Source organism: Monodelphis domestica, chromosome 7, assembly GCF_027887165.1.
Source record: "Monodelphis domestica isolate mMonDom1 chromosome 7, mMonDom1.pri, whole genome shotgun sequence".
In the NCBI taxonomy this organism is placed as follows: Eukaryota; Metazoa; Chordata; class Mammalia; order Didelphimorphia; family Didelphidae; genus Monodelphis; species Monodelphis domestica.
The window spans coordinates 150173636-150198627 of NC_077233.1; the positions used below are offsets into that span (position 1 = coordinate 150173636).

At 41.6% G+C, this 24992-nt stretch overlaps 1 protein-coding gene across 1 annotated transcript in view; it reads right to left on the reverse strand.

Annotated features, from left to right (window-relative positions):
• Positions 1 to 24992, reverse strand: part of CACNG3 (calcium voltage-gated channel auxiliary subunit gamma 3) — a 133846-nt gene that overhangs the window by 2494 nt on the left and 106360 nt on the right. The window contains exons 3-4 of the mRNA XM_007499047.2: positions 10946 to 11029; positions 2466 to 2606 (exon numbers count right to left, since the gene is read on the reverse strand). Coding sequence (XP_007499109.1) covers positions 2466 to 2606; positions 10946 to 11029 — 225 coding nt within the window. The remainder of the gene's footprint in view (positions 1 to 2465; positions 2607 to 10945; positions 11030 to 24992) is intronic.

Here is a 24992-nt window from a genome sequence, read left to right on the forward strand (position 1 = left end):
TGCCACTTGATGTCTGTGCTTTTTATGGTTGTTTGTAAGTTGAGTTCCCCTAAGTCAAGATTATTACTGATTGGAAAGATGACTGTATTTGGTACCATAGTATTATCAATTTAGAGTGGTGGGGGGCAAAAGAGGGGCCTTTGAAATAATCTCTTCTAATTTCCTCATTTCATAGATGAGAAAACTAAGGCCCAGAGAGAGACTGTGACTTGCTCATGGAAATACAAGTATTAAAAGCCAGAAAAATGATTTGAACCCATGTCATCTGATTCCAAATCCAGTATTCTTTCCATTCTTGGATGCCTTTGCCATCAACCGTTTATATGATCTTTAATGAGTTTCTTCTTTTTGTTTCCTAGATTTCTCATTAATAAAGTGAAGGGGTTAGGCTAGGCAATTTCTAGGGTCCCTTCTAGGTCTGACAGTCTTATTTTCGCTGGCTTGCTCTAGCTTTGGTATTATGTGAGTGTTCTGGCTGCCTGTAATCATGTGGCAATGAGAGAGACTCTGCCAAAAGAACACATGAAGAGGAAAATGCTTCAAGTCTGGAGTCCAGGGCTTTGAGGAGTGCAGAAGTCACAATGATCCCAAAGAACAAAGTGTACTATTTCTTATACTGATAAATGTTTCCCATATGTCTATGTTTAATCTAAATATGGAAGATTTGAATTTTGGACTGACAATGCTTTTGCATAGGTATCTCCCTGGAAAATTTAATAGGCAGAAATCATAAGAATGTCAGCTCAGGAGTGCTGATACCTCCTTATATTTCCTAGGCTTGTATAGGGTGATAGCCTGGAAGAGCTGATGGGAACATTAGAACATAGAAAAAGAATCTTAAATCTGGAAGGATTCCTTAGAGATCTAGCTGGACCCATATTTTTCTAGTCAGACCTCTGAAGCTCCAAAGAAGTGACTTGTGGTAGTGTGTAGTTGAGTTCCTTCGTTTCACAGAGGAGAAAACTGAGGCTAGGAAAAGGGAAATGATTTGCCCAACATCATACAATTAGTCAAGGCAAGATAAAAAATACAGGTCTTTTGATTCTCAGCTTTCTTGCTACCATATGTGGGTAATGAGAGTTGCTTATTTTCTCATTATTTTGAACATTATGAATGTAATGACCCAGAATTCCCCAAATGAGGGATCCAAAGACCCTCAACCTTCACTCCTTTCTTTAAAGCTCTTCAGAATCAGTAAGCCTGATTAGGTTGCCATGTCTTAGTATAATGTTGTAGAGTCTTTAGCCTAGGGCAAAATGCAGCCCCATGGTTTGACATTATTTTGACTTCTAGGTGCCATCTTGCTCTGATCATTGTTGCTTCAGCTGAGTATGGTTTCCTTCTTGACATGCTGTTGGGATTATTCTGTTTGGGTTAGATCCTCTAAAGATATATACATTAGAACAAGTGAAGAAAAATGGTTAATCAGTTAATGAATAACATGCCCTAAGACATCTACAGATGAGTCAACAGCAAGGGATGACCTTCCACTAACATTTATCTCAAGAACAACCGAACAACCTGTCATTCCTTTTCTGTCTTCTCTTCCTCCCTGTGTCTCTGTCTTTCCTCGTCTTCCCCTTTGCCATTCTTTCTCTTTTCCTTTTTTCTCTACCTCCTATATTACCATTCCCCTTATCCATCCCCTTTATTCTTCAGATCTTATGCTTTGGCTCACCCTTAGAAACTCTTTGGGCCAAAAGTGTGTGTGTGTGTGTGTGTGTGTGTGTGTGTGTGTGTGTGTGTGTGTGTGTGTGTATTTCTTATATTTGTCAAATAAGCTGGATGTTTTATGTTTCCCTAGGGGAAACCCCCCCCCCCCACTAAATTATGTTGATTTCTATATGAAACCCTAAATTGGATTTTTTCCCCTGTGAATCTTTGGTCTTTGTTAGGGAAAAAAAGGTTCCCCACACTGTCCTAAAAGGATGACTCATGAAGTCTTTTTTTAAAACCCTTACTGTCCATCTTAAAAACAATACTATGGATTAGATCCAAGGCCAAAGAGCAGTAAGGGCTAGGCAATGGCAGTTAAATGACTTGCCCAGGATCACATAGCTAGGAAGTGTCTGAGGCTAAATTTGAGTCTTGGAGCCCCTGTGTCTATAGGTCTGGCTCTCAATCTGTTCACAATCCACTCAGTCCAAATCTACCTAGCTGGTCCCCAGTTCATGGGGTTTTTAAGCTGCCAAGAACAATGATCATCTTATCCAATTCCTTCATTGTTTGAGGAAACTGGCTCAGGATTAAATGACTTTCCCAAGGTTGTGTGGCTAATGCCACAGTGCAATTTGAACCCAGCACTTCTGACACCTAGTGTAGGTCTCCATTTACCACATTTTTCTGCCTCCCAGTTGAGGCTGTGTTTTAGTGAGTGAGCTCTGCCTCATTGGGCCTGAGGCGCCCCTCATAAGTGAGGATGCTCCTTGGCTCCCTCAGTGCCTGGGGTGGATGCTAGAACTTACCTGCAGATACAAAAAAGATCCCTGCACTGAGAATGACATTGTGCCTGCTTTTGTAGAACTCGCTTGCTGCCACGCATAGACCTCCAAAGAATAGCAGTCCCACACTGAGGATAGGAAAGACACTGGATGCTCTCACAGCTCCTGTGCATGGGGAGGAAGCAGTAAAAGATTAGAGCAAGCCATGTAGCTGAACTCTTAAACTCCATCTAGATGATGGAGCTACTGAGCAACTGGGAAGGGTCAGGATTCAAGAGCACAGGAACTCTCACTAGAAATTCAGTTCTTTTAAATCCAAGACCATTTATTAAGCACCTACCATGTGCAAAAATCTGAACTAGGCTCTGAGAAAGGGAAGAAAACATATGATAAGATATTAAATAATTTAGACTTCTATGATAATCAATTTTTTTAAACCCTTACCTTCCTTCTGTCTTGGAATCAATACTGGGTATTGGTTCTAAGGCAGAAGAGTGGTAAGAGTTAGGCAATGGGGGTTAAGTGACTTGCCCAGGGTCACACAGCTAGGAAGTATCTGAGGCCAGATTTGAACAATCATTAAACTTTTTAAAAGAACCTTATTAAAGAATCTCGTGAGGCAGGGAGTGCAAGTATTTTCTTTCTTTCTTTCTTGGTCCCAGATCTGTGATTTCATTAGTAGTCCTCCTTTTGGGACTTTATCCATAGAGCATATTGGTACCTTTTTGGTAAACTTAGTCTTAGTTAAGTAATTTATTAAATGCCTATACTATATCAGGGGGTAGTTAGATGGTATAAGACTTAAGAGTTAGGAAGATTCATCTTCTTGAGTTGAAAACTTATTAGCTGTGTGATCCTGGGCAAGTCACTTAACCCTATTTCCTCATTTATAAAATGAGTTAGAGAAGGAAATAGCATACTATTCCTGCATCTTTGCCCAGAAAACCCAAGTGAGGTCAGGAAGGATTGCCCACAAGTGAAATAACCAAAATACTATACCAACCTCTGTGCTAAGCTTTGGGGTTCCGAGGAATAACAAAAACCATCCCTGCTCTTGAGGAATGGGAAAAACAACATGCAAACACCTCTATACAAACAAGTTCTATTCTGAATAAATTGGGGATTATGGATACAGGGAAGATACTATTATTAAGGGGGATCAGGAAAGGCTTCTTAAAGAAGGTGAGATTTTAGTTGGGATCTGAAGGATGCCAAAAGGCAGAAAGGAGGAGGCAGAGAATTCTAGTCTTAGAGGGTTATTTAGGATGTTGAGAGGTTAAGTGACTTGCTTAGAGTTGTACAGCTAGCGAATATTTTAATAATAACTAGTGTTTATATAGTGCTTCTAATTCTGCAAAGTACTACTCATATATTAACCCACTGGATCCTCCCACCAAACCTGTGAAGTTGGTGCTATTACTATCCCTCCTTTACAAATGGGGAAATTGAGGTACAGAAAGATCAAGTAACTTGCCTGTGGCCACATAGTGTCTGAGGCAAAATCTGAACTCAGGTTCTCTTGACTCAAAGTTCATCCATATCATCACCTAGCTTGTTCTTGTTTTCTTCAGGATATGATAGTACTGAATGGGCCAAGTTGTAAAATGGTGGCATTGGAGTCTTACGAGTAATGGTTGTATGGACATCTTTTCCCAGAGAGAGTCAGGGCTTGGATACTCCAGTCTTCTGACTCTTGGGACAGCTCGCTAGTTATTGTAATGCCCTGCCTCTCACATGTTATTATATTATTATTCCCATTTTGTAGATGAGAAAACTGAGGACCAGAGAAATGAAGTGACTTGCCCAAGGTAAAGCAAATGGTATGTATGAGAGTTGAGATACTGACCCTGGGGATCTTGGATCCCAAGTCCATGTTCTTTGCATGATAGCACCGTGCTATTGCATTGCCTCAGTCCCTGCCTTTTCAGGTCAATTCAACCAGTTTAACCAGCACCTGGTGTTGTGGAGGTCCTGGGATAAGCACTGGGATATGGAGAACCTGTGACTTCTGCCTTCAAGGAAATAATAGTTTAGTAGGGAAGAAAGGCGAGGACTTGATTGTAATAAAAGGAGAGTATAAATGTTTAAGAGAAGGACAGGTGTGGTATTATAATCCTGAAAGGGCAGAGATTGTATCACAGCCTTGGTGGTGTCAAAGAAGTGAGTTGACCGGAAAAAGGCTGGTTGAGTTCAAGGGAGATGTGAGAATAAATACGAGAAAAAGGAAAGAAAGTGCCTCAGACACAGAGTCATCTTAGAGGTCAACCCCTCCATGAGTTTCCTCTAAGACTTCCTGACAAATCGTTATCAAGCCTCTCTGCTTGGAGGTATTCCAAAATAGAGAACTCACTACCTCTCAAAGCTTCTCTCCTTTTATGGGACAAATCAAATTATCAGGCAATTCTCTTTTAAGATGAGATAAAATCTGCCACTTTGTAATGACTACCCATTAGTCTTAATAATAGTACACTTTGTTATTAGTAATAATAATAATAATAATAATAATAACAATGACAATGGCTAACATTTATATGGTGCTCGAGCCGGGCAGTTATCTCATTTGATTCTCCCAACAACCCTGGGAGGTAGATATTATTATTACTCCCATTTTACAGAGGAAGAAATTGAAGCAAGTAGAGGTTAAATGACTTGTCCAGGGTCACACAGTAAGAAAGTGTCAATGGTTGGATTTAACCCTGACTCTAGGTCATGCTCTAGCCACTGAACTACCTTGCTGTCTCAGTAATAACTGTATATTAATTACCTGTATGGTAATCCTACATATTCTAGGGTAAAGTCTACGAGTAGCAAAGAGGACCATGCTATATAGAATCTCAGATTTGAAGGGACCTCAGAGGTCAATCAGTCTATTCCTGCTTGAGGAGAAGTCTGCACTGTCAGACTTCTAACCTGGTTACAAATCAGCTGTAATTATTGGTTTGGGCTGTGCCTTTGGGAACAAAGAAAGAGGAAAATCTCTCTGGTTTCTTGATCTTTCTGGCTCTTTTGAGCCCAATAATTCCAGGCTTCTACTCCTGTGGGCTTTCACTTGTGTTTCTCCTGCCCCTTGGGGAGGCTGGCTTTGTTTGAACAAACAAATCTCTTTGGGGAAATCTGTAGAAATAGTTGTGTTTTACATCAGACATTCACTCTGGCCAACCGAAGCTGTCCAGAAGGAAACCCTTGGAACCAAAACATTTTTTGTTTGGAGGGGCTCTTGGAAAAGCTATCTAATTGGTTATTCTGTCTTTGGAATAAACTTTGCTCCTCCCATGTCTCTCTTTTGCTAACAGTGCAACAGTCATTTTTTTTTGTCTTTTCTGATTCTGCCTGACTCCATTTGGGTTTTCTTGGCAAAGATACTGGAGTGGTTTGTCATTTCCTTCTCCAGTTCCTCTTACAGAAAGGGAAACTGAGGTATATGTTCATGGTCACACAGCTAGTAAATGTATGAGGCTGGATTTGAGCAGTCTACCTTTGCTCTATCCATTGCTCCATCTTGCTGCTCTACATGGAGTTAAAGAGAAGCCAAATTTGAGTCCTAACTAAAAGAATAGGACTTTCTAAGCATCCAAGGTGCCTAATATGAAGCAATCTGATTGGGTAGATACTGAGCTCTTCATCAGGAAATATGTTCAAATGGAAGTTGACCACTCATTGAAGATATTGCAGAGAGATATTCTCAGGCAGGAGAAGGGTAAGATGATCTCTGAGATCTCTTCTGAGTTGGCGATTTCCTGAGTATTAAACCCTATCCTGGGCACAATGGAATAGGTTGGAAAAAAAAGATGGACACATAGTCCATCACTCAGGAAACTGACAATCCACTTTGGCATATGCAAACTCCTTCTTTCTCCCTTTCCCTCCTCCCCATCTAATGACTATGCAAGCACCAAGGGGACAGGGAGTGAAAGGGTAATGGGAACAGGATAGGATTAATCAGGGAAGGTCTCTTGGAGGTGAGTTTTGAATTAGCCATTTTCCTGTTGATTAGGGGATCTTTTTTGGATGCTGTGGCTGAGCGCCAAAGAAATGATTGATTCCCAAAATGTTTGATCCAATTTGGTCTCTCAGACAGCTCACATCTGGTTATTTAGACTGTTTCAGGAACTGAATTGGATTGACTATTTGGTGCTTAGCCAGTAGGATGAAAAATCTCAGTTGGCTCCAGAATGATCGATTCAGCACAGCCCTTGGGGTATGGATTCGTCTCTTCTTTTTGTTAGCTTTATAGCTCTCACCATCCAGGGATTTCTGGAGATTATGCTCCCTATAGTTACATATAGTAACTACTTTTGGGGCCACTGAAGTAATAGTATCTTGCATAGGGTCCTGTTGTGTTCATAAGCACTTGATCTGTGCCCCATTGGCGTGGGACCAGACACTGGAGACTAGGGGTGGTAGAGTTGGAGGAAGGGTCAGTTCTGGGCATTTTGATCCTGGTTCCTGTTTGCATTTCAATAAATTGCCTGGTGTTGTAGGTATATTTACTAGCTCTCCAGTTTAAGTTTTTTCTTTTCTTTCTTTTTTCCATTTTCTTTTTCTTTTCTTTTCCTAATTAGAGAAATCTCATTAATTATTCAAAATGACTGGAAGAAGGCAATATAGGGGATGAAAGAATCCTAACCTAGATAAGCTCTTGGATCCCTTTCATTTCTAGATTTATAATCTTATGACTGTGTCTAGGATCTCTCTTACATCTATTAATGATTAGCTGTACAACTTTAGGCAAGTTATTTATCTTCTTTGAGTCTCAGTTTTCTTCAACTTTAGAAAATGGGAATAATCCCATTGTGAGCCTACAGGCCCAAGTGAGATAATGAATATAGAAAGTGCTTTAAACTCACAACTTGTTAGAAAATACTTGAGGCTTTTGTCATACAACTGTTGAATCCGGGACACATGATTTTTAATCCAATGCCCTTGCTGTGTGGCAGGTGAAAGATGAACCAAACAAGGAAACACAGGTTGGAGCTTCCAAGCATTTCAATTTATTAAGTAATATATGCCAATTGCCTAATAAATCGAGACCAGGCTCCCTCCTCAGATTAGGGCTGGACCCCTAATATAGGGTAAGGTAGATTTTATACATTAAAAACAATCAAGTTGATCAAATAATAAAAAGAAAACAATCAGGGAACAACAGTAGGTAATCTGATGCCTAATTAGAGGAAAGATTAGGGATTTATTTTCTAAGTTGGAACGGGACAGTAAACAAGTGCAGTTCTCTGATCAGAAAAATAGGTGTTCCGCTCACCTCATGTGTCTATAAATAATCAAAGGAATATGGAACGATGACTGATTAGCATGGGACCAGTTTTCAGATAAGATTGGATTGCTGGAGATGTATAACTGTAAGAAAACTCCTGGCATCAGTCTTTGGGTCTGATTGGCTTTCTGAGCAGCATAACCTCGGTCTTTAGTTAAGGGTCTCTAAGCAGCAAATAGAGGTGATCCAACTTCTCAGCATTTTAGGACTAGCTTAAAAAATACAATAACGTTTTCTTCCAATTCCCACAATTAAATAGAGTTTTTCTACAAGATAAAAATTGTACTAGACCCATAATTGAATAGAAGGAGAACTGAGCTCACTCCAGAATTGCACTCAGTCATGCGATAGAGTCAATGTGGTTCACTGAATTCCCAGCACCACTTGCTGCTCCAATCCCTTCACTTTCCTTCAATTTCCTTAGCTGCCATGGGCATACTGTACTCAAGAACCACAGAATGTCAGAATTGTAAGAGATCTCAGAGGAAGTCCCAGATCCTTTGTTTTGCAAACCATGCTTTTATTAAGTCACACTATCATATATTTGGAGCTAGAAAAGATTTTGGAGGCTAGCTAGTACAATCCTCTCATTTTCAGCTGGGGAAACTGTGGCTTAGGGAGGTGAAATTTCTTGCTAGAGATCACGCAGGTGAAAAATGGCAGACTTGAACCGGGGTCCTCTGATTCCAGTTCCCCTGCTCCACTATCTTGTGTTACCTGCTATTGCCACTAAGGTCACAGGAACTTTTTGATCACCATGTCAATCACACTGTAAACTCACCTAGAGCTTGTTCTTAAAACACTAAGAGCGTTTAATAAGAACTAGGGGACCAGATGTTTTCTCAGGCTCCTTTAATTGAACTTGCTATGGTTCCTGCTTTGAAAATGAGGGTGAAGGGTAATTAATTCCACGATCTACTCTTTTGCTATAACTACTGTCTTCCATTTAAATGACTCAGGTCTGAATCCTTATTAGACTATTTAAAAAATCACACACCTATTTACCTCTCCTGTGATCATCTAATTCCGGTGATTAAAAATGAAAGGAACACTTTTTGAGGGAAATCCACAGTAATTGATGAAGTCAAGAAACAATTACCTGTCTTGATTTGCTCTTGGAAATCAAAAGAAGCCATGTAAGGAAAAAGACTGAGAGACGTGGAAGAGACAGTTCAGCAGGTCCACTGGCACCTAATGGTCTGTGAGTGTTAAGTGGTGGACGGGAGAACTGGGGGAAATCCCCGAGCCAGAGATCTGAGGCCGGTTGGATACGAAGTAGAAGCTCCTGACTATGGGAACTGAACAACACTGAATCCAAGGTCAAGGGAAGCTTTAGGACTTTCCTGGTCAGAGAACATGGTGTTAGAGGTAAGAAGGACCTTAGTACTTAGAACATAGAATAGCAGAGGCAGAAGGAACCTTGGAGCCTTTTCATTTACAGAAGGAACTAAGCTTCAAAAAATGATGTGACTTGCCCAAGGTCACCTAGTAAGTCATGATGGTGCTAGAATGTCTTGACTGAGTACAGAGCTCTTTCTGGGCATATTTTAATCACATCTTTTTTGTAGGGGATCACGATTTATTGGCAGAAAGCCAAAGAGACCACAGCCATGACATATGTTTTGCTACTCTTACCACTGCCACTAACCTGTAGCTCTCAATTCTATATCTTATAAGCCGGGAGGCTGTGCCATAAGCCAGTTCTCTCTTAAGTAAAACTGAAACAAAGGTAAAGTTTTGATATAGCATAAGATAAATTATTGTTTTTTAAGCCCTTACCTTTCACCTTAGAATAAATACTGTGTGTTGGTTCTAAAGCAGAAAAGTGGGATAGGCTAGACAATGGGGGTTAAGAGACTTTTTCAGGGCCACCAAGCTAGGAAGTATCTGAGGCCACATTTGAACCCAGTACCTCCCATCTCTAAACCTGACTCTCAATCCATGGATTTTTTTTTAATTTGGAAATTTAAAATTAATTAATTAATTTAGAAACATTTTCCATGGTTACATGATTCATATTCTTTCCTTCTCCTCCCCACCCTCTCCCATAGCTGACATGCAATTCCACTGGGTTTTACATGTGTCATTGATCAAGACCTGTTTCCATATTATTGATATTTGCACTAGGGTGATCATTTAGAGTCTACATCCCCAATCATATCCCCATCGAACCATGTGATCAAGCAATTGTTTTTCTTCTGTGTTTCTACTCCCACAGTTCTTCCTCTGGATGTGGTTAGCGTTCTTTCTTATAAGTCCCTCAGAATTGTCCTGGATCATTACATTGCTGCTAGTAGAGAAGTCCACATAATATACATTATTGATATAGACTTTTGAACTAGGAATCTGGAGACTAAGAGACCTAGTTTGGGCAAATCATTTTTTAGCTTCAATTTTTTTAACTGAAAAATGGATTGATGAACTAAGAGGTTTCTTCCACTTGTAATATTCTATATTCTAAGGTTACTTCCAGTTATAATATTATATATTTGATTCCTGAAGGATTCTTCCAGCCCTAATATTCTATGATCTGTGTTTAACCCACTTAGAAGATGGTTTTCATGAGTTCACATGGCCCAAAGATTCATCCTATGCTGCTCAGCCTTCTATTGATGAGCTCCTCTAGAGTTTGCTAGGTTGAGGATCAGATGACAGCAGAGCCCTTTGCTAGATCCATACACAAGAAACCATCCTAGCCTGGTAAGATCTGACTTTACTGGCCTACTCAAAAGTGTTAAAGAATTCCCTATTGCTTGTGGGGTAAATACAATTTCTGTAACCTGGTGTTTAAAGCTGCCCTACCACTGGCTTCAGATGACTTTTCTAGCCTTATTTTGCATTACTCTCCTTCATGAATTTTGTATTCTAGCCTGGACTATCAGCTGTTTTTTTTCCCCTGGGCTCAGCATGCACTTTTCTATCTAATATTCTATGATCTAAGGTCATCTGTTTAAGTCCTAGGATAAATTTAGAGCCAAATGGTACCTTAGAGGCCATCATTTTACAAAAGAGGAAACTGAGTCCTAAAGAGGTCACCCAAGAAGTGGAAGAGACAGGATTTGAACTCAGGATTCTCTGACTACAAATCCAGCCCTCTTTCTCCTAGAGCAAACCATTTCTGTTCCAACTACCTAGACTATGGAAGGGGGACTGTGGTACCCTCAGCCTCAGATGCCCAGAGACATATCTTCCACTCCTGTCTTCCTAGTAAAAATAGGGGAATGAAGAGACTTACTTAGCAGATACTCAGCTGTGTCTTGTTCATAGTCTGCATCTTCAGGGAAATGGTCAATTTTCTTGCATACCCCTCGGAAAGCACCTGTGGAAACAAATTTGATTTGAAGTAGTCCCTGGAGGACTCAGCAGTGGAGCACCGTCCTTGATGGTGGGGGTGGGGAAGGAGAGGAAAACTCAACCCAGTCCCAGTTCCCTGGAAATAAACATCTTAATCAAAAAATCACAATAAGGTTAGCTACTGGTCATTGGCAAAGGGCCTTCCTTACCATAACCCTGTGAGGCAGGCAGTACAAGAACTACATATAAACTAATCATAACAGTCAAGCATTATTATTTCCATTTTTATTTAGTCTTTAAACCCTTACCTTCCATCTTAGAATCAATTTTATGTATTGGTTCCAAGGTAGAAAAGTAGTAAGAGCTAGGCAATGGGGGTCAGGTGACTTGCCCAGGGTCACACAGCTAGGAAGTGTCTGAAGCCAGATTTGAACCTAGGATCCCCTGTCTCTGGGCCTGGCTCTCAATCCACTGAGCCACCCAGCTGCCCCCATTATTCCCATTTTACTTTATTTTATTTTATATTTTATACCCTTACCTTCCATCTTAGAATCAATAGTAGAGTAGTAACAGCCAGGCAATGGGGGTCAAGTGACTTGCCCAGGGTCACACAGCTAAGAAATGTCTGAGGCCAGATCCTAGGACCTCCCATCTCTAAGCCTGACTCTCAATCCACTCAGCCATCCAGCTGCTCCCATTATTCCCATTTTAAAGATGAAGAAATTAAAACTCAGAAAAGGGGATCGATTTGCCCACAGTCACACGACGAGTAACAATCAGAACCTGAATCCTGGTTTCCTAAACCAAATTCAGTGTTCTGTCCACTAACCCAATTTCCCCAAACTATGTCCCATGGCAACCCTTTTGCTCTAAGATGAATGGAGATTTCAGGAGGAGATGTCCATGAAGGTGATGTGTATCTGTTAACAAGGGCTTGTTGTGCCTGGTGGAATGAACAATTTTTGTTTGCTGCAAATTTCCTTGACATCACTCCCTCCCCTTCCACCTATCCCAGAGAGATTCCATTCCTTTTTTTTTTTAAACCCTTACCTTCCGTCTTGGAGTCAGTACTGTGTGTTGGCTCCAAGGCAGAAGAGTGGTAAGGGCTAGGCAATGGGGGTCAAGTGACTTGCCCAGGCTCACACAGCTGGGAAGTGTCTGAGGTAAGATTTGAACCCAGGATCTCCTGTCTCTGGGCCTGGCTCTCCATCCACTGAGCTACCCAGCTGCCCCAAGAGATTCTATTCCTGTTGGGATCTTGAATCAGAATTTGGGGATGCTATTAATTTTTTACATGACAATTGTGGGGAAAATTAGCTTGTAAAACACTGTTTTATTTTCTGGACCCTGACCTCTGCCCTCTCCTTTGTTGTGCGTTCCGTTGCCTCTGGGGGCTTCTCTGTGGGAAGAGGGCAGGGGGCAAGGTCTGGAGAGAAGGTGCATGTCTTCCTCCCTCCTGGATCTCAGAGGATGGCAGGTCTAGAATGGGGACTCCTTACCTGCCTCCATAGAGGGAGGCAGCTCGGGAGCACCAAGAGTGGCAGAAAACCAAGAGGCGGCTGAGGCCAGAGGAGCCAGTGACAATTTGTGGCATGCTTGCAGAGGGCACGGAGGCTGGGGACTGGGCTGGGGGCAGTAATGAAGAGCCTGGGCACCCAGGGAATTGCTGATGCCATATTGCAGCACTAAAATAACTTAAAGCTTGTGTAGAAACCTGTGTGTCTGAGGAAAGAGAGAATTTAAACAGAAAGCAGCATGGTGGAAGGGAAGGAAAGATTGGGGAAGGGTAGTCAAGACATCTGGATTCTTCCTATTCTTTCTGATGATTAAATTGATGTCATTGAGCAAAGACGTCTCTTCTCTGGGTCTGTTTTCTCTTTAAAAAATGGAGGTTGGGGCGGCAGCTGCGTGGCTCAGTGGATGGAGAGCCAGGCTTAGAGATGGGAGGTCCTAGGTTCAAATCTGGCCTCAGACACTTCCCAGCTGTGTGACCCTGGGCAAGTCATTTAAGCCCCATTGCTTAGCCCTTACCACTCTTCTGCCAATACGCAGTACTGATTCCAAGACAGAATGTAAGGGTTTTTTGTTTTTTTTTAAATGGAGGTTGAGGGGGCAGCTGGGTGGCTTGGTGGATGGAGAGCCAGGCCAAGAGACAGGAAGTCCTGGGTTCAAATGTGACCTCAGATACTTCCTGGCTGTATGACTTTGGGTAAGTCACTTAACCCCCATTGCCTAGCCCTTCCTGCCCTTCTGCCATACCAATATGCAGTATTGATTCTAAGAAGAAAGGTAAGAGTTTAAAAAAAATGGAGGTTGAACAAGGGCGTTAATCTCCTAGATCCCTCCAGTTTTGACATCCTAGGTTCTTAATAAAAATGTGTGTGTATATATGTACAACCACAACATACATGCGTAATACATGTAGATATGAACTGTATGTATAGCAGCTATGTATATATGATGACACTAGCACCTATACAACTATATACGACCATATATGTGTATGTAGCTAGGCATGAACACAATTTCATGCATGCTTGTATACACACGTTCAAACAAACATGTATGTATACACACAACATGCCACATGTGTGCATGCATACAACACATACATCTATTTGTGTATCTGTATCTCTCTCTATAATGCTGTCCTCAGAGCAGGTAGGTCAGTCAGTCAATAAACATTTGCTCAGCACCTGCTCTATGCCAGAAACTGTATTAAGCCCAAGAGGCAAGAGACAGCCCCCACCCCTGCTTTCAAGGGCTTGTGTTATAATGGGGGGACGACAAGCCACATTCAGGGATCATTCGGAGAATTAAAGAGGGGGGATGTCGAGAAAGGTTGCTGGAAGAAGAAAGCGGGATTTTAGCTGAGGCTCAGAGGAAGTCAGGAAAATGGGGAGATGGAGATAGAGAGAGCATCCTAGGTGGAGGCAGAGCCAGGGAAAATGCCTGGAGTCAGGAGTCTTATTTGAGGAACAGCAAGGAGGCCAGTGTCATTGGATTCCAGAGGACCTGGGAGGGGTGAAAGGCATGAGATGTAAGGAAGAGGATGGAAAGATAAGGGATGTGGCTTAGAAAGGGCTTTGAATGCCAAAAAACAGAGGGTTTTTAATTTGATCCTGAGGGTGATAGGAAGCCACTGGGTTGATTAAGCCATTGGGTGTGCTTTGGGAAGAACAATTTGACTTTTGAGTGGAGGCTGGACGAGAATGCAGACTCTTGTGGCACAGAGACCAACCAGCAGGGAGGACAAATATTGTCATCACTATTTTGCAGATAAGAAAAATGAGAGATGAAATCATTTAAATAGCTTCAAGACCCGGCTCTACTGAGCCTTCTCAGAGCAGGATTCTTTCTACTCCATATAATGGTACCCACAATTGAAGCCCCGAACACACTCCCCCAGTGTGGTCTGTTTGACAAGGTCCTCCCTTCCAGGTCTGACATTATATTAATATTTCTAACATTCCTCTTTATGCTCATATATTATAGAAGTACAGGTAGAAGGGACCCTAGAAGGAATTCAACTCTCCTATTTTATTCATGGGAAAACTGGAAACCAGAGGAATAGCTAAATGATTTGCCCCAAGTCACCCAGGAAGTAACTGGAAGAACCAGGATTTGAACCCAGGTGTCTCAACAATAAGGCAGCTAGGAAATGCAGTGGATAGAACTGGAGTCAGGAAGACTCACCTTTCCAAGTTCAAATCTGACTTCATATATTTACTCCCTGTGTGACCTTAGGAAAGTCACATGACCCTGTTTGCCTCAGTTTCACCATATGTAAAAATGAGCTGGAGAAGCAAATGGCAAACCACTCCAGTATTTTTGCTGGGAGAACTCCAAATGGGGTTACAGAAAGTCAGAGACACTGGGAAAAAAGGCTCACCTCGTAACTATAAAGCACATACCATTTCCTCAGCATCATGATTGCTCTTAGGTCTTCTCTGTTCTTGACATTCTGGGTTCTGTGAACTATGCTGCTTCTCAGTTTCCTTCTTTTTCACTTCCTGAGAGACCATGTGTATAGAGAATAGTATACTAGTTTTAGGAGTCAGGGAGATCTGGGGTCAAATTCTGCCTCAGAAATTAGTTGTATGGGGGCAGCTGGGTAGCTCAGTGGATTGAGAGCCAGGCCTAGAGATGGGAGGTCCTGGGTTCAAATCTTCAGATACTCCCCAGCTGTGTGACCCTGGAAGTCACTTGAGCCCCATTGCCTAGCCCTTACCACTCTTCTGCCTTGGAGCCAATACATAGTATTGACTCCAAGATGGAAGGTAAGGCTTTTATAGGAAGAAAGAAAGAAAGAAAGAAAGAAGGAAAGAAGGAAAGAAAGAAAGAAAGAAAGAAAGAAAGAAAGAAAGAAAGAAAGAAACAAAGAAACAAAGAAACAAAGAAAGAAAGAAAGAAAAGTTAGTTGTGTGACCATCGGCAAGTCACTTAACTACCTTGGTTTAGATTCTTTGGTTTCTAAGTTCCCTTCCAACTCCAAGTCCTTTATTCTCTGATCCCCTTCTCCCATTCTCTTTTGGAATCAGCTGCATGGGAAAGCTCACTGGACTTGGCATCAGAAGATCAGAAGTTTAAATCTCATTTCTCTCACTATCTATATATCTGTGGGGAAATTGATTGGCTCTTTTGGGTGGACTTAGTTTTCTCCATGAAAAAATAAAGGATTTGGGCTAAATGATGTCTTAAGTCCCTTTCCTATATGTATGATTTTATAAAAAGCACTGTGGGCATTTCTCTCCTGATATCTTCCTGGTCCATACCTTCTGCTCACCCCTAATTAGGAGTGGAATCTATCTAGCCCAGTGATGGCAAACCTTTTAGCAACAGAGTGCCAGGCCCAGTCCCCACCTCACCCCCTAGACTGAGTGCCCTGTCCTGCAGCCCCCCCCCCCAGACCGACTGGAGAGGGAGGAAGCAATCTCATGGGGCTGCTGGGCAGAGGGGCAAGTGGTGAGAGGCGTGTGTAGAGAGGGGGAGGGGAGTGGCCCAAGCACTCTGCTCCCCTCCAGCTCTGCCACCTGTAAGTTGCCCACCTCACTCCCTATGCGCTCCCATTGGACTGCTGGGCAGAGGGGTGCAGGATGTGAAAATATGTCATCAGGTGGGGAGAGAGGGAGGGGAGCAGCTCCACCCAAGTCTCTCTGCCTTTTTAGTGATAATCTCTGGGGAGTGGGGAGTTGGAGGGAGGGTAGCCTGCTTGTCCAAAGAGAGCACTCTGCATGCCATCTTTAGACCCATGCCACAGGTTCACCATCACTAATCTAGGCATTTCTCTCTATATTTTTCACAGTCTCCTCTGACAGCTCCAGATTCAGAATTCTACAATTACTTCTCAACCAACAAACTAATCTCAACACACACACACACACACACACACACACACATACACACACACAATCAAAATCAGATATAGTTGTGCATATTATATTCATATACAACTCTAGATTTTGTTGCAGCCTTATATGTAGGAGGCTGCCTACATGCCACGTGAGGGTTGCCATATCCTGCCCTTTTGAATTAATTATCACTCTAACTGAGTCCAGTTAAGTCCAGGGGCATCTAGACTCCTAAGACCAATTACTCTTTTGGATTCATGTATTAGCATCTTTCCTTAAGATGCAAAATATACTGGGAAGTGAAAACATTAAAACAATAACAATCATTAACACCTCAGTGTGAATTAGTTTATTAGATCATCTCTTAATAACACAATCCTTAGGAAATGATAATGAGGATTGGGGAGTTTGAGGGAATAGATATAGGCTTATTATGGAGAAGACTTCAGTTAAAATCCTTCCTCAGGCACTTACTATTGGTGCAATTCTGGGCCTTAGTTATCCTCCTATAAAAGAAGGAGTTTGGACTTATTTACCGCTAAGGGCCGTTTCAGCTCTAAATCCATGATCCTATGGAAAAACAGTATGTATCAGAGAGAATTTCCTGGTGGGTGGGGATCCCTGGGACTCGGTGAGATTTTGAGTAGGACCAAAAGGCACTAGAAAACACAATCTGGGGAATGGTGGAAGGAAGGAAAGAAGGAAAGAAGGAAGGAAGGAAGGAAGGAAGGAAGGAAGGAAGGAAGGAAGGAAGGAAGGAAGGAAGGAAGGAAGGAAGGAAGGAAGGAAGGGAGGGAGGGAGGGAGGAAGGAAGGAAGGGAGGGAGGGAGGGAGGGAGGGAGGGAGGGAGGAAGGGAGAGAGGAAAGAAGTAAGGAAGGAAGAAAGGAAAGAAGGAAGAAAAGAAGAAAGGCAGGAAAGAAAGGAAGGAAGGAAGGAGGGAGGAAAGAAGTAAGGAAGGAAGAAAAGAAGGAAGGAAGGCTGCTTTATTGAAGACTAGTTTTTCCTATTTCACAGCATTCTGTAAGGTATGCCTATTCCATTCCTTCCCTTCTCCCAGAAGATTTAAAGTTGAAAGGGACATCAGATCAGAGAGCAGAGAGTGTCAAGGCTGAAAGGAACCTTAGAATAGAATGTCAGAGCAGGAAGAGACGTGGGAACATAGAATATCAGAGCTGGAAGGCACCTTAGAACATAGGATACTGAATCTGGGAAGAATTCTTAGAATGTAGAATCATAGAAATGCCAGAATGGGAAGGGACCTTGGAACATAGAATGTCAGAGCTGGAAAGATTCTTAGCATGCAGAATCATAGCATGTCAAGAAGGAGTTTTAGAACATACAATGTTGAACCTGGAAGGATTCTTAGAATGCAGTCAAAGAATGTCAAGCCCTTGGAACATACAATGCCAGTGCTGGAAAGATTCTTAGAGTGAAGACTCAGAGAATTCAGGGGCTATAAGGAATCTTACAACACAGAATGTGTTCATTGAAGGGACAAGCCTGCCAGATAAGTCTCCATCCCATATCTTCCAATATTTAGGCCATGATATCATAGTGCTGACCATGCTGTATGTACTGGACACCAAGAGAAGATCCTAGACTTGAATTTGGCCGTTTCCTGACTCTGCTCCCCACTTGGCTCCATTTATTTGTGCTTCCTTCCCATCACTATGGTTAGCAAGCTTCCTGGCCAGAATTGTGACTCAGTCTTGCTATACTTGCATGGCCCCCACCTTTCTCTTCACCCCCAATTTGCAGCAGTGGTTCCCAGGGTCTTGACAGGTAGAGGGAGAAGAAAAGTGTTATGTTCTCCACTTCCCCCCTTGGGGCATTGCCTCCCAGGGAGAGACCTAGTGCTTAGGAGATGTTGACATTGAATAAACTAAGGGCAAATAAGATGCAAATTACCAGGTAAATTCACTGCCGATGTTTTAGAGTGAAGTGTTGTTCATCCCCTAATGGTATAATAATGATGATGATGATGATAATGATAATAATAGCTAACATTTGTATATCATTTAAAAATTTGCAAAGCACTTTGCATAGATTATCTCTTTTGATCCTTATGGACAACCGTGGAAGAAAGATGATGTTTTTATTTCCAATTTAAAAATGAGGAGACTGAGAATGAGAGAAATTAAGTGACTTGCCCAGGGTCACACAGTTAGTGTTGGAGAAAGGATTCGAACCCAAGTCTTCCTGACTCCAAGTCCAGGACTATCCATTTTGCTATTTAACTGCTAGAAGAACTGTGTAGACTTAGGAAGAGTACTTAAAAAAATAAAATCTCTGACAATTTGATAGACATTTGATAATGGCAGTTTTCTACCTTTTTCTTTCCCTTTGCTGGCAAGAGGAATTGTACCCCACTCCACTTCTAGGCTTTTCTGTAACCCCTCAAGAGCTGTAACCAGAGAGCCACCTAGTCTCTGCCTTCACTATACGTCCTAGGGAAATCCAGAGGAGATGCGGTTTTAGGGCTGCAGGGGAGCTGTGTAGGCTTTCATGGAATCTCACAAAGATCAAGATTTCACTAAATTAGAGTCATCCTGGGGTGCAGGACTGAGATGATGAAAGTCAGAAAGCTCTTTTCAACCTTTAATTTCTCCCTTTGCACTGGTTCTTTTCCCTCTGCCTATAAGCAAGCTCTAGTTTTTCAGAATCTTAATTTTTTTTTTTTAAAAGGCCTTCTTTAGACCTCACTACTCCCTCAGGCTAGTGTTTCATCTCCCTTTCCTTCCACAGCCAAACTTTTTAAAAAGAAGAGTCTGCATTCATTGCTGTCTTCTTCCTTACCACCCACATACTGCTCAAATCCTTGCAGTCTGGCTTCTAGCCTCCCTGTTCCATTGCAATTGTACTCTCTAGGATTGCTAATGACCTCCTTCCTAATCACCAAAACTTGGAGACCTTTCTTGGTCCTCATTCTCCCAGGGCTTTTTGAAGTATTTGATGCTATTGAATATCTCCATCTTCTAAGAACTTTCTCTTCCCTTCCCTTCCATGCCATCACACACTCCAGGGCATTTCTTGGCTAGCCACTTCTTCCCTGGCTCCTCTTACTCCTCACATCTACTAAATATTGGCCCTCAGTCTCTCTGGCCCTCTCTTTTTCTGTCTAACACAGTCTTTCTAGGAGAGGCCATTTACTCTCACAACTTCCACTCCCAATTCTCTATATGTGTCTCCACTCCTGATTTTTCTCTGGAGCTCTTGGGACGGGATGAGTAGAGGTCTATAGCCTGAGGAGCTCTTCGGAACTCTAGGATGCACACCTTCTCCCCCTTTTCCCCCCATTTCAGGAGCCAGGAAACAGTCTATGAATCAATTAACAAGCATTTATTGGGTTCTATGAGTAGGTGTTGAGGATCAAAGAAAAAAGTGAAACAATTCCTGTTCACAAATAATTTAAAATCTATCAGAGAAGGCTGATACACACACATTTATATACATATATAATAGCACATTTTCTCCTGGATGCCCAGCTGTCAACTCAAACTCATCATGTCCTGAACAAAATCCAATCACCTCTCCTCCCCAAAGAAGGCTATTCCACTACTAGGTCTGTGTTCTGGAAAGATTTTTTAAAAGGGGGAAAGGATCTACTTGTACAAAAGTATTTATTGCTGCTCTTTTTGTGGTAGCAAAGAATTGGATATTGAGGGGATCCCCATCAATTGGGGAATGGCTGAACAAATCATGGTATGTGATGGTGATGTAATACTCTTGTGCTCTAAGGAATGATGCACAGGATGATTTCGGAAAGAGCTGGGAAGACCTTCATGGACTGATGCAGAGTGAAATAAGCAGAACCGGAAGAACATTGTACACAGTAACTGAAATATTGTGGAATGACAGACTTAACTATTCTCAGCCATACAATGATCCAGGACCAATCTGAGGGGCTTATGACAAAGAATGCTGTCCTTCTCCAGGGAAAGAATGGTTGGAGTCAGAATGCAGATGAAAGCCTAGGATTTTTCAGTTGTTTATTTGGGTTTATGTTTTGGGGTTTTGGTTTTAAAAGAACACTCACTTTACAAAAGTGAACAATATGGAAGTGTGTTTTGCGTGATAATGTATGTATAACCCAGATCAAATTGCCTGCCAGCACTGAGATGTGGAAGAGAATAGGGGGAAGAGATAAATCCATCATAAAACTTAGGAAACCTTGTGTGGAAATTTGTTATTATGTGTAGTTGGTAAAAACAAGAATAGTATTAAAAAAAAGAAAGCTATTCATCTTTTCCTGATCTACCTCTTGCTGTTAATGCACCACTTTACCCAGTAGTCCAGGCTTGTTATCTCCAAATTTTAGAATTCACAGTCTGAATAACATATCTCAGTTAGGAAGGCACAAGAGAGATCTCACCTGCGATTATGAGAGTGCAGTTGGAGGTCTAGAGAGGGAGAGAGGCTGTTGGGGAACTCTAGCAGTTGTCCTAAGAAGGACAAGGACTTTTCAAAGATAAGTTGATATAGACAACTGATATAGTGGATAGAGTACAAGCTTTGGAGCCAGAAAGACTCAAGTTCTAATCCTGTTCAGACATTTATGAAATCTACAACCCTGAGCAAGTCACTTAACCTTCAGATTCATCATCTATAAATAAGGGTTTCCTTCTAGGATTTTTGTGAGGTTTAAATGAGATAAGTAAAGTGCTTTGCAGACCTAAAAGACTAGGTACATGCTAGTTATTACTTTCCTAGGGCTCCACATTATGGTTCCTAGTTTTCATTCCTTGACCTGAAACTTTGCTCTTTTACTTTAAAAAAATTCCTTTCAGGCCACTGGATTTTGGTGCCCTGATGCCAGTGTGGCTTGTCTTGCTCACCATAGGTCCAGGTCCTAGGCTTATTCTAAGCAAGCGTTGTTCATGCCCAGGGCAGTGTGTACCTTGACCCATTCTCAGGTAGGATGTGACAAGAATCTTCTTTAGTGCTTCCTTTTTCTTTCTCTCTAATTATCGCATTAAATCAACTGTTAAGCTCTGCGCGTATTACTTTTATAGATTCTCTCAAATCCATCCTTTCATCTCTCTGGACCATCTCAGAGGTTTACTCTTAGCCAAATGTTCTGTGCTCTGATCAAGCTGGACTACTGAGCTCCCTAAAGATCCTGGGTGCCTTTCTACCTCTGATGTGTACTTATGCCCTTCGCTCTGCCTGGAACCTGTACCTTTGCCCTCTTCCCCTACTGAATTCTTACCCATCCTTTAACATCCAACTCATGCGCCACCTCCTCATTTTCCCCTATTGGCAATACCTTTTCCCTTGAACTCCATGTCAAAGTTGTTTTGCATTGACTTAATGTATTTATCATATATTATTGTATATCACAATTACTTGTGGATGTATAGTAAAGCTGAAGCTTAAGTGCTTGGGCCACAAAATGAAATGATAGGACACAGTGAAAAAGACCCTGATGTTGGGAAAGTTCGAAGGCAAAAAAAGGGCACAGGAGAGGATGGATGGATGGATACTGTCATGGAAACAATGAACATGAGCCTGGCTAGACTGAGAGATGGCGGAGGATGGAAGGACTTGGCATGCTGTGGTCCATAGGGACATGAAGAGCTGGATACATAACTGAACAAATGAACAATAATATATGCATCTTTTTCTCGAACTAGATGTTTGTGTTATGCTCTGTAAACTCCATTCCTAAAGGAACAGACCTTTTCCAAACCTTTTATCATCCCTAAGGGTATGACATAGTGTTTGTCATATAGTAGATGCTTAATTGATGTTGAATTATCAATCATTAAGAATTTATTAAGCACCTACTATGTGCTGAACACTGTATTAGGCACTGAGAACACCTAGACAAAAATGAAACCATCCCTACCCTCAAGGCGCTTATATTCTTTTTTTTTTTTAACCCTTATCTCCTATCTTAGAATTAATACTATGTATTGGTTCCAAGACAGAAGAGTGGTAAGGGCTAGGCAATGGGGGTTAAGTGTCTTGCCCAGGGTCACACAGCTAGGAAGTATCTGAGGCTAGATTTGAACCCAGGACTTCCAGTCCTTAGGCCTGGCTCTCAATCCACTGAGCTACCCAACTGCCCCCAAGGAGGTTACATTCTATGGGAGGAGGTGGATGGAAGAAATGCTAAATGATTGTGAATGACTTCTCTCCATATCCTTGTAAAACCTATCTTCTACCCTACCACCACAATAAAACTGCTTTATGGAAGATTACCAAAGATATTAGCTTGCTGTGTGACTTTGAACAAGTCACTTGCCCTTTCAGGGACCCATTCTTTAGCATGGGTTTGGACAAGATGACGTTGAGGATCTCTTCCAGCACTATCATGGCTCAAGGACTTTCCAATCACACCCATCAGTGAGGAAGAGCATCTATGTAGACAAATGCAAACGTATGTGACCAGGGACATGCAAAAAGCAAATATATATAAATCATGTGACCAAGAAACATGCACAGATAGGAATCCATGTTACCAGGGCACACACATACAATATATATGTAGCTGGGCATGTGTGATCAGGCATCTTGTACCTCTAATTTTGTAGGGCTGCCAGAGTCCTCTTGTGGCATCATGATGTTGATTTCTGGGGGATGAATCATCTCTGCTCACCACATTGTCTCAGTGCTGGGTAAGGTAGTGTAATAGGTAGAAAGGATACTGGTTTCAAAGCTAAGAGACCTGGGTTCAAATTCCAGTTCTTCTACTTAGCTACCTGTGAAAGATTCAGCAATTTACATCTCATCTCTGGGTCTGTTTTCCTATCAGGAAAATGAACAGGGCAGTTCTAACGTCCTTTCCAGCTCGAAATCTAGGATTCTTTTACTTCTGGATATCATGCCTCTTGTCCAGAGGGAATCATGTTGTTTCTGTTGGGCATCACTTGCTAAGCTTCTCTCTGCTATCACCTTAGGGGTCACCCGATGGTTATCTCAGCCCCTGTCTGCCAGGATGAAATGACTTGAAAACCTCTCTCTGATAAGAGGAGAATGAAATCTCTTTTAGTTCACAGTCGGTGGGATGGCACCCAACTATACTCAACTAAACAAAAGGTAGGCTTAGTGCCTTAAGCTATGATTGTTTGTGATGAAATAGTCTGGTGCCCAGGAATAGTCAGTCTCCCAGGCAATTATTTGACTTAAGGATATAAATTCCTTGTAACTCCAGTTTAACTACTTATGGGGAACCCATTGAAATCCATTTCAGGGAATTCTGCCAATTCAGAAACTCTACAGGAACCAAGCGTATAGTTTCTGACAATGCAGTTTACTACCCATAGACGCTTCCCTGTCCTCTGTGACTCTTGTTCTCATCTTCTTCGAAGGTCTCCACAGGAAATCCAGCCAGAATTCTGGAAGCGTTCTTCAAGATCCTTTGACATTATGAAGATACCAGTGAAGTCTGGGGGTTGCCCATCAGTTACTGTCCCATTCCCTACAAGACCTACTCATCTAACTGTTTAATTACACATGTCTTTGATGACATCCTTTGTACCACTTCTATTTGTAATGGGTCCCAGTTTGCTCATGTCCACTGTGGGCCTCCCCATTGTTATTGGTGATTTTTCACCTTCAATTCTTCTTTCCTCATTGAGAGTGTTCAATAATGAAAATAATATAACAAAAGGTGATAATTATGTCTTGCTTTAAGATTTTCAAAACATCATATATGATCTATAGGATCTCATTTGATCATTCCATGAGAAAAGTGCCCAAAATATTATCATTTTTTTGTGAATGAATATGTTGTTGAGTCATTTTGGGGGGTTGTCTGACTCTTTGTGACCACATTTGGGGTTTTATTGGCAAAGATGCTGACTGGATTGCCATTTCCAGAAACTGAGACAAACACGGTTAAGTGATTGCTCAGGGTCACATAGCTAGTAAAGTGTTTGAGGCTGGATTTGAACTCAGGAAGCCAGGCTCAGCACCCTATCCATTATGAACACTCTATCCATTTTTGACATTATGAAGACACCAGTAAAGTTTGGGAGCTACCCATTGGTTAGTCTCTTTTTCTATGATCTACTCATCTTATTTTTTGACTGCACATCTTTGATGACATCCTTTGTACCACTTCTGTTTGTGGTATTATTTTATTCATCTGTAAAAGAATGTATGAAGACTCAGAAAGATTAATGGACTTGCTCTAAATAATATAACTAGTATCAGAGGTCGAATTTGAACCCAGGTCCATTCTGATTCTAATTTGAGTGTTGATTCTTGTGTAATTGGAAATCTTGTGCCTTTGAACTACATTTCCCAGGAGCCCAATGACTTTCTGTCCTTACTTGCCACGGCAAACAGGGGGATAAATAAGGTGGTCTTCCGTGGCTAGCTCTTTGCTTCCTGTCACAACTGTGGTGGAGTGGGCTTTTTGAACCTGTAGATTAGCCACAGGCACGTGGTTTTATTTCATTGCCTTTTTATTACTTTATTTCTAGTGATTATTAAGTAATATTATAAAATATAATATTTAAAATTATTGAATATTAATTTTAATTCTTACATTCTATTCCATCAAGCTAAATCAGTAAGAACTCATCAGTTAACTAATTAGCCAGTCCTCAAGGTGACTAACAACTCTCGGACAATTCCTGGAAACCATCAGGCAATTGTAGCTGCTTCCCAGAACATGATAACATTGT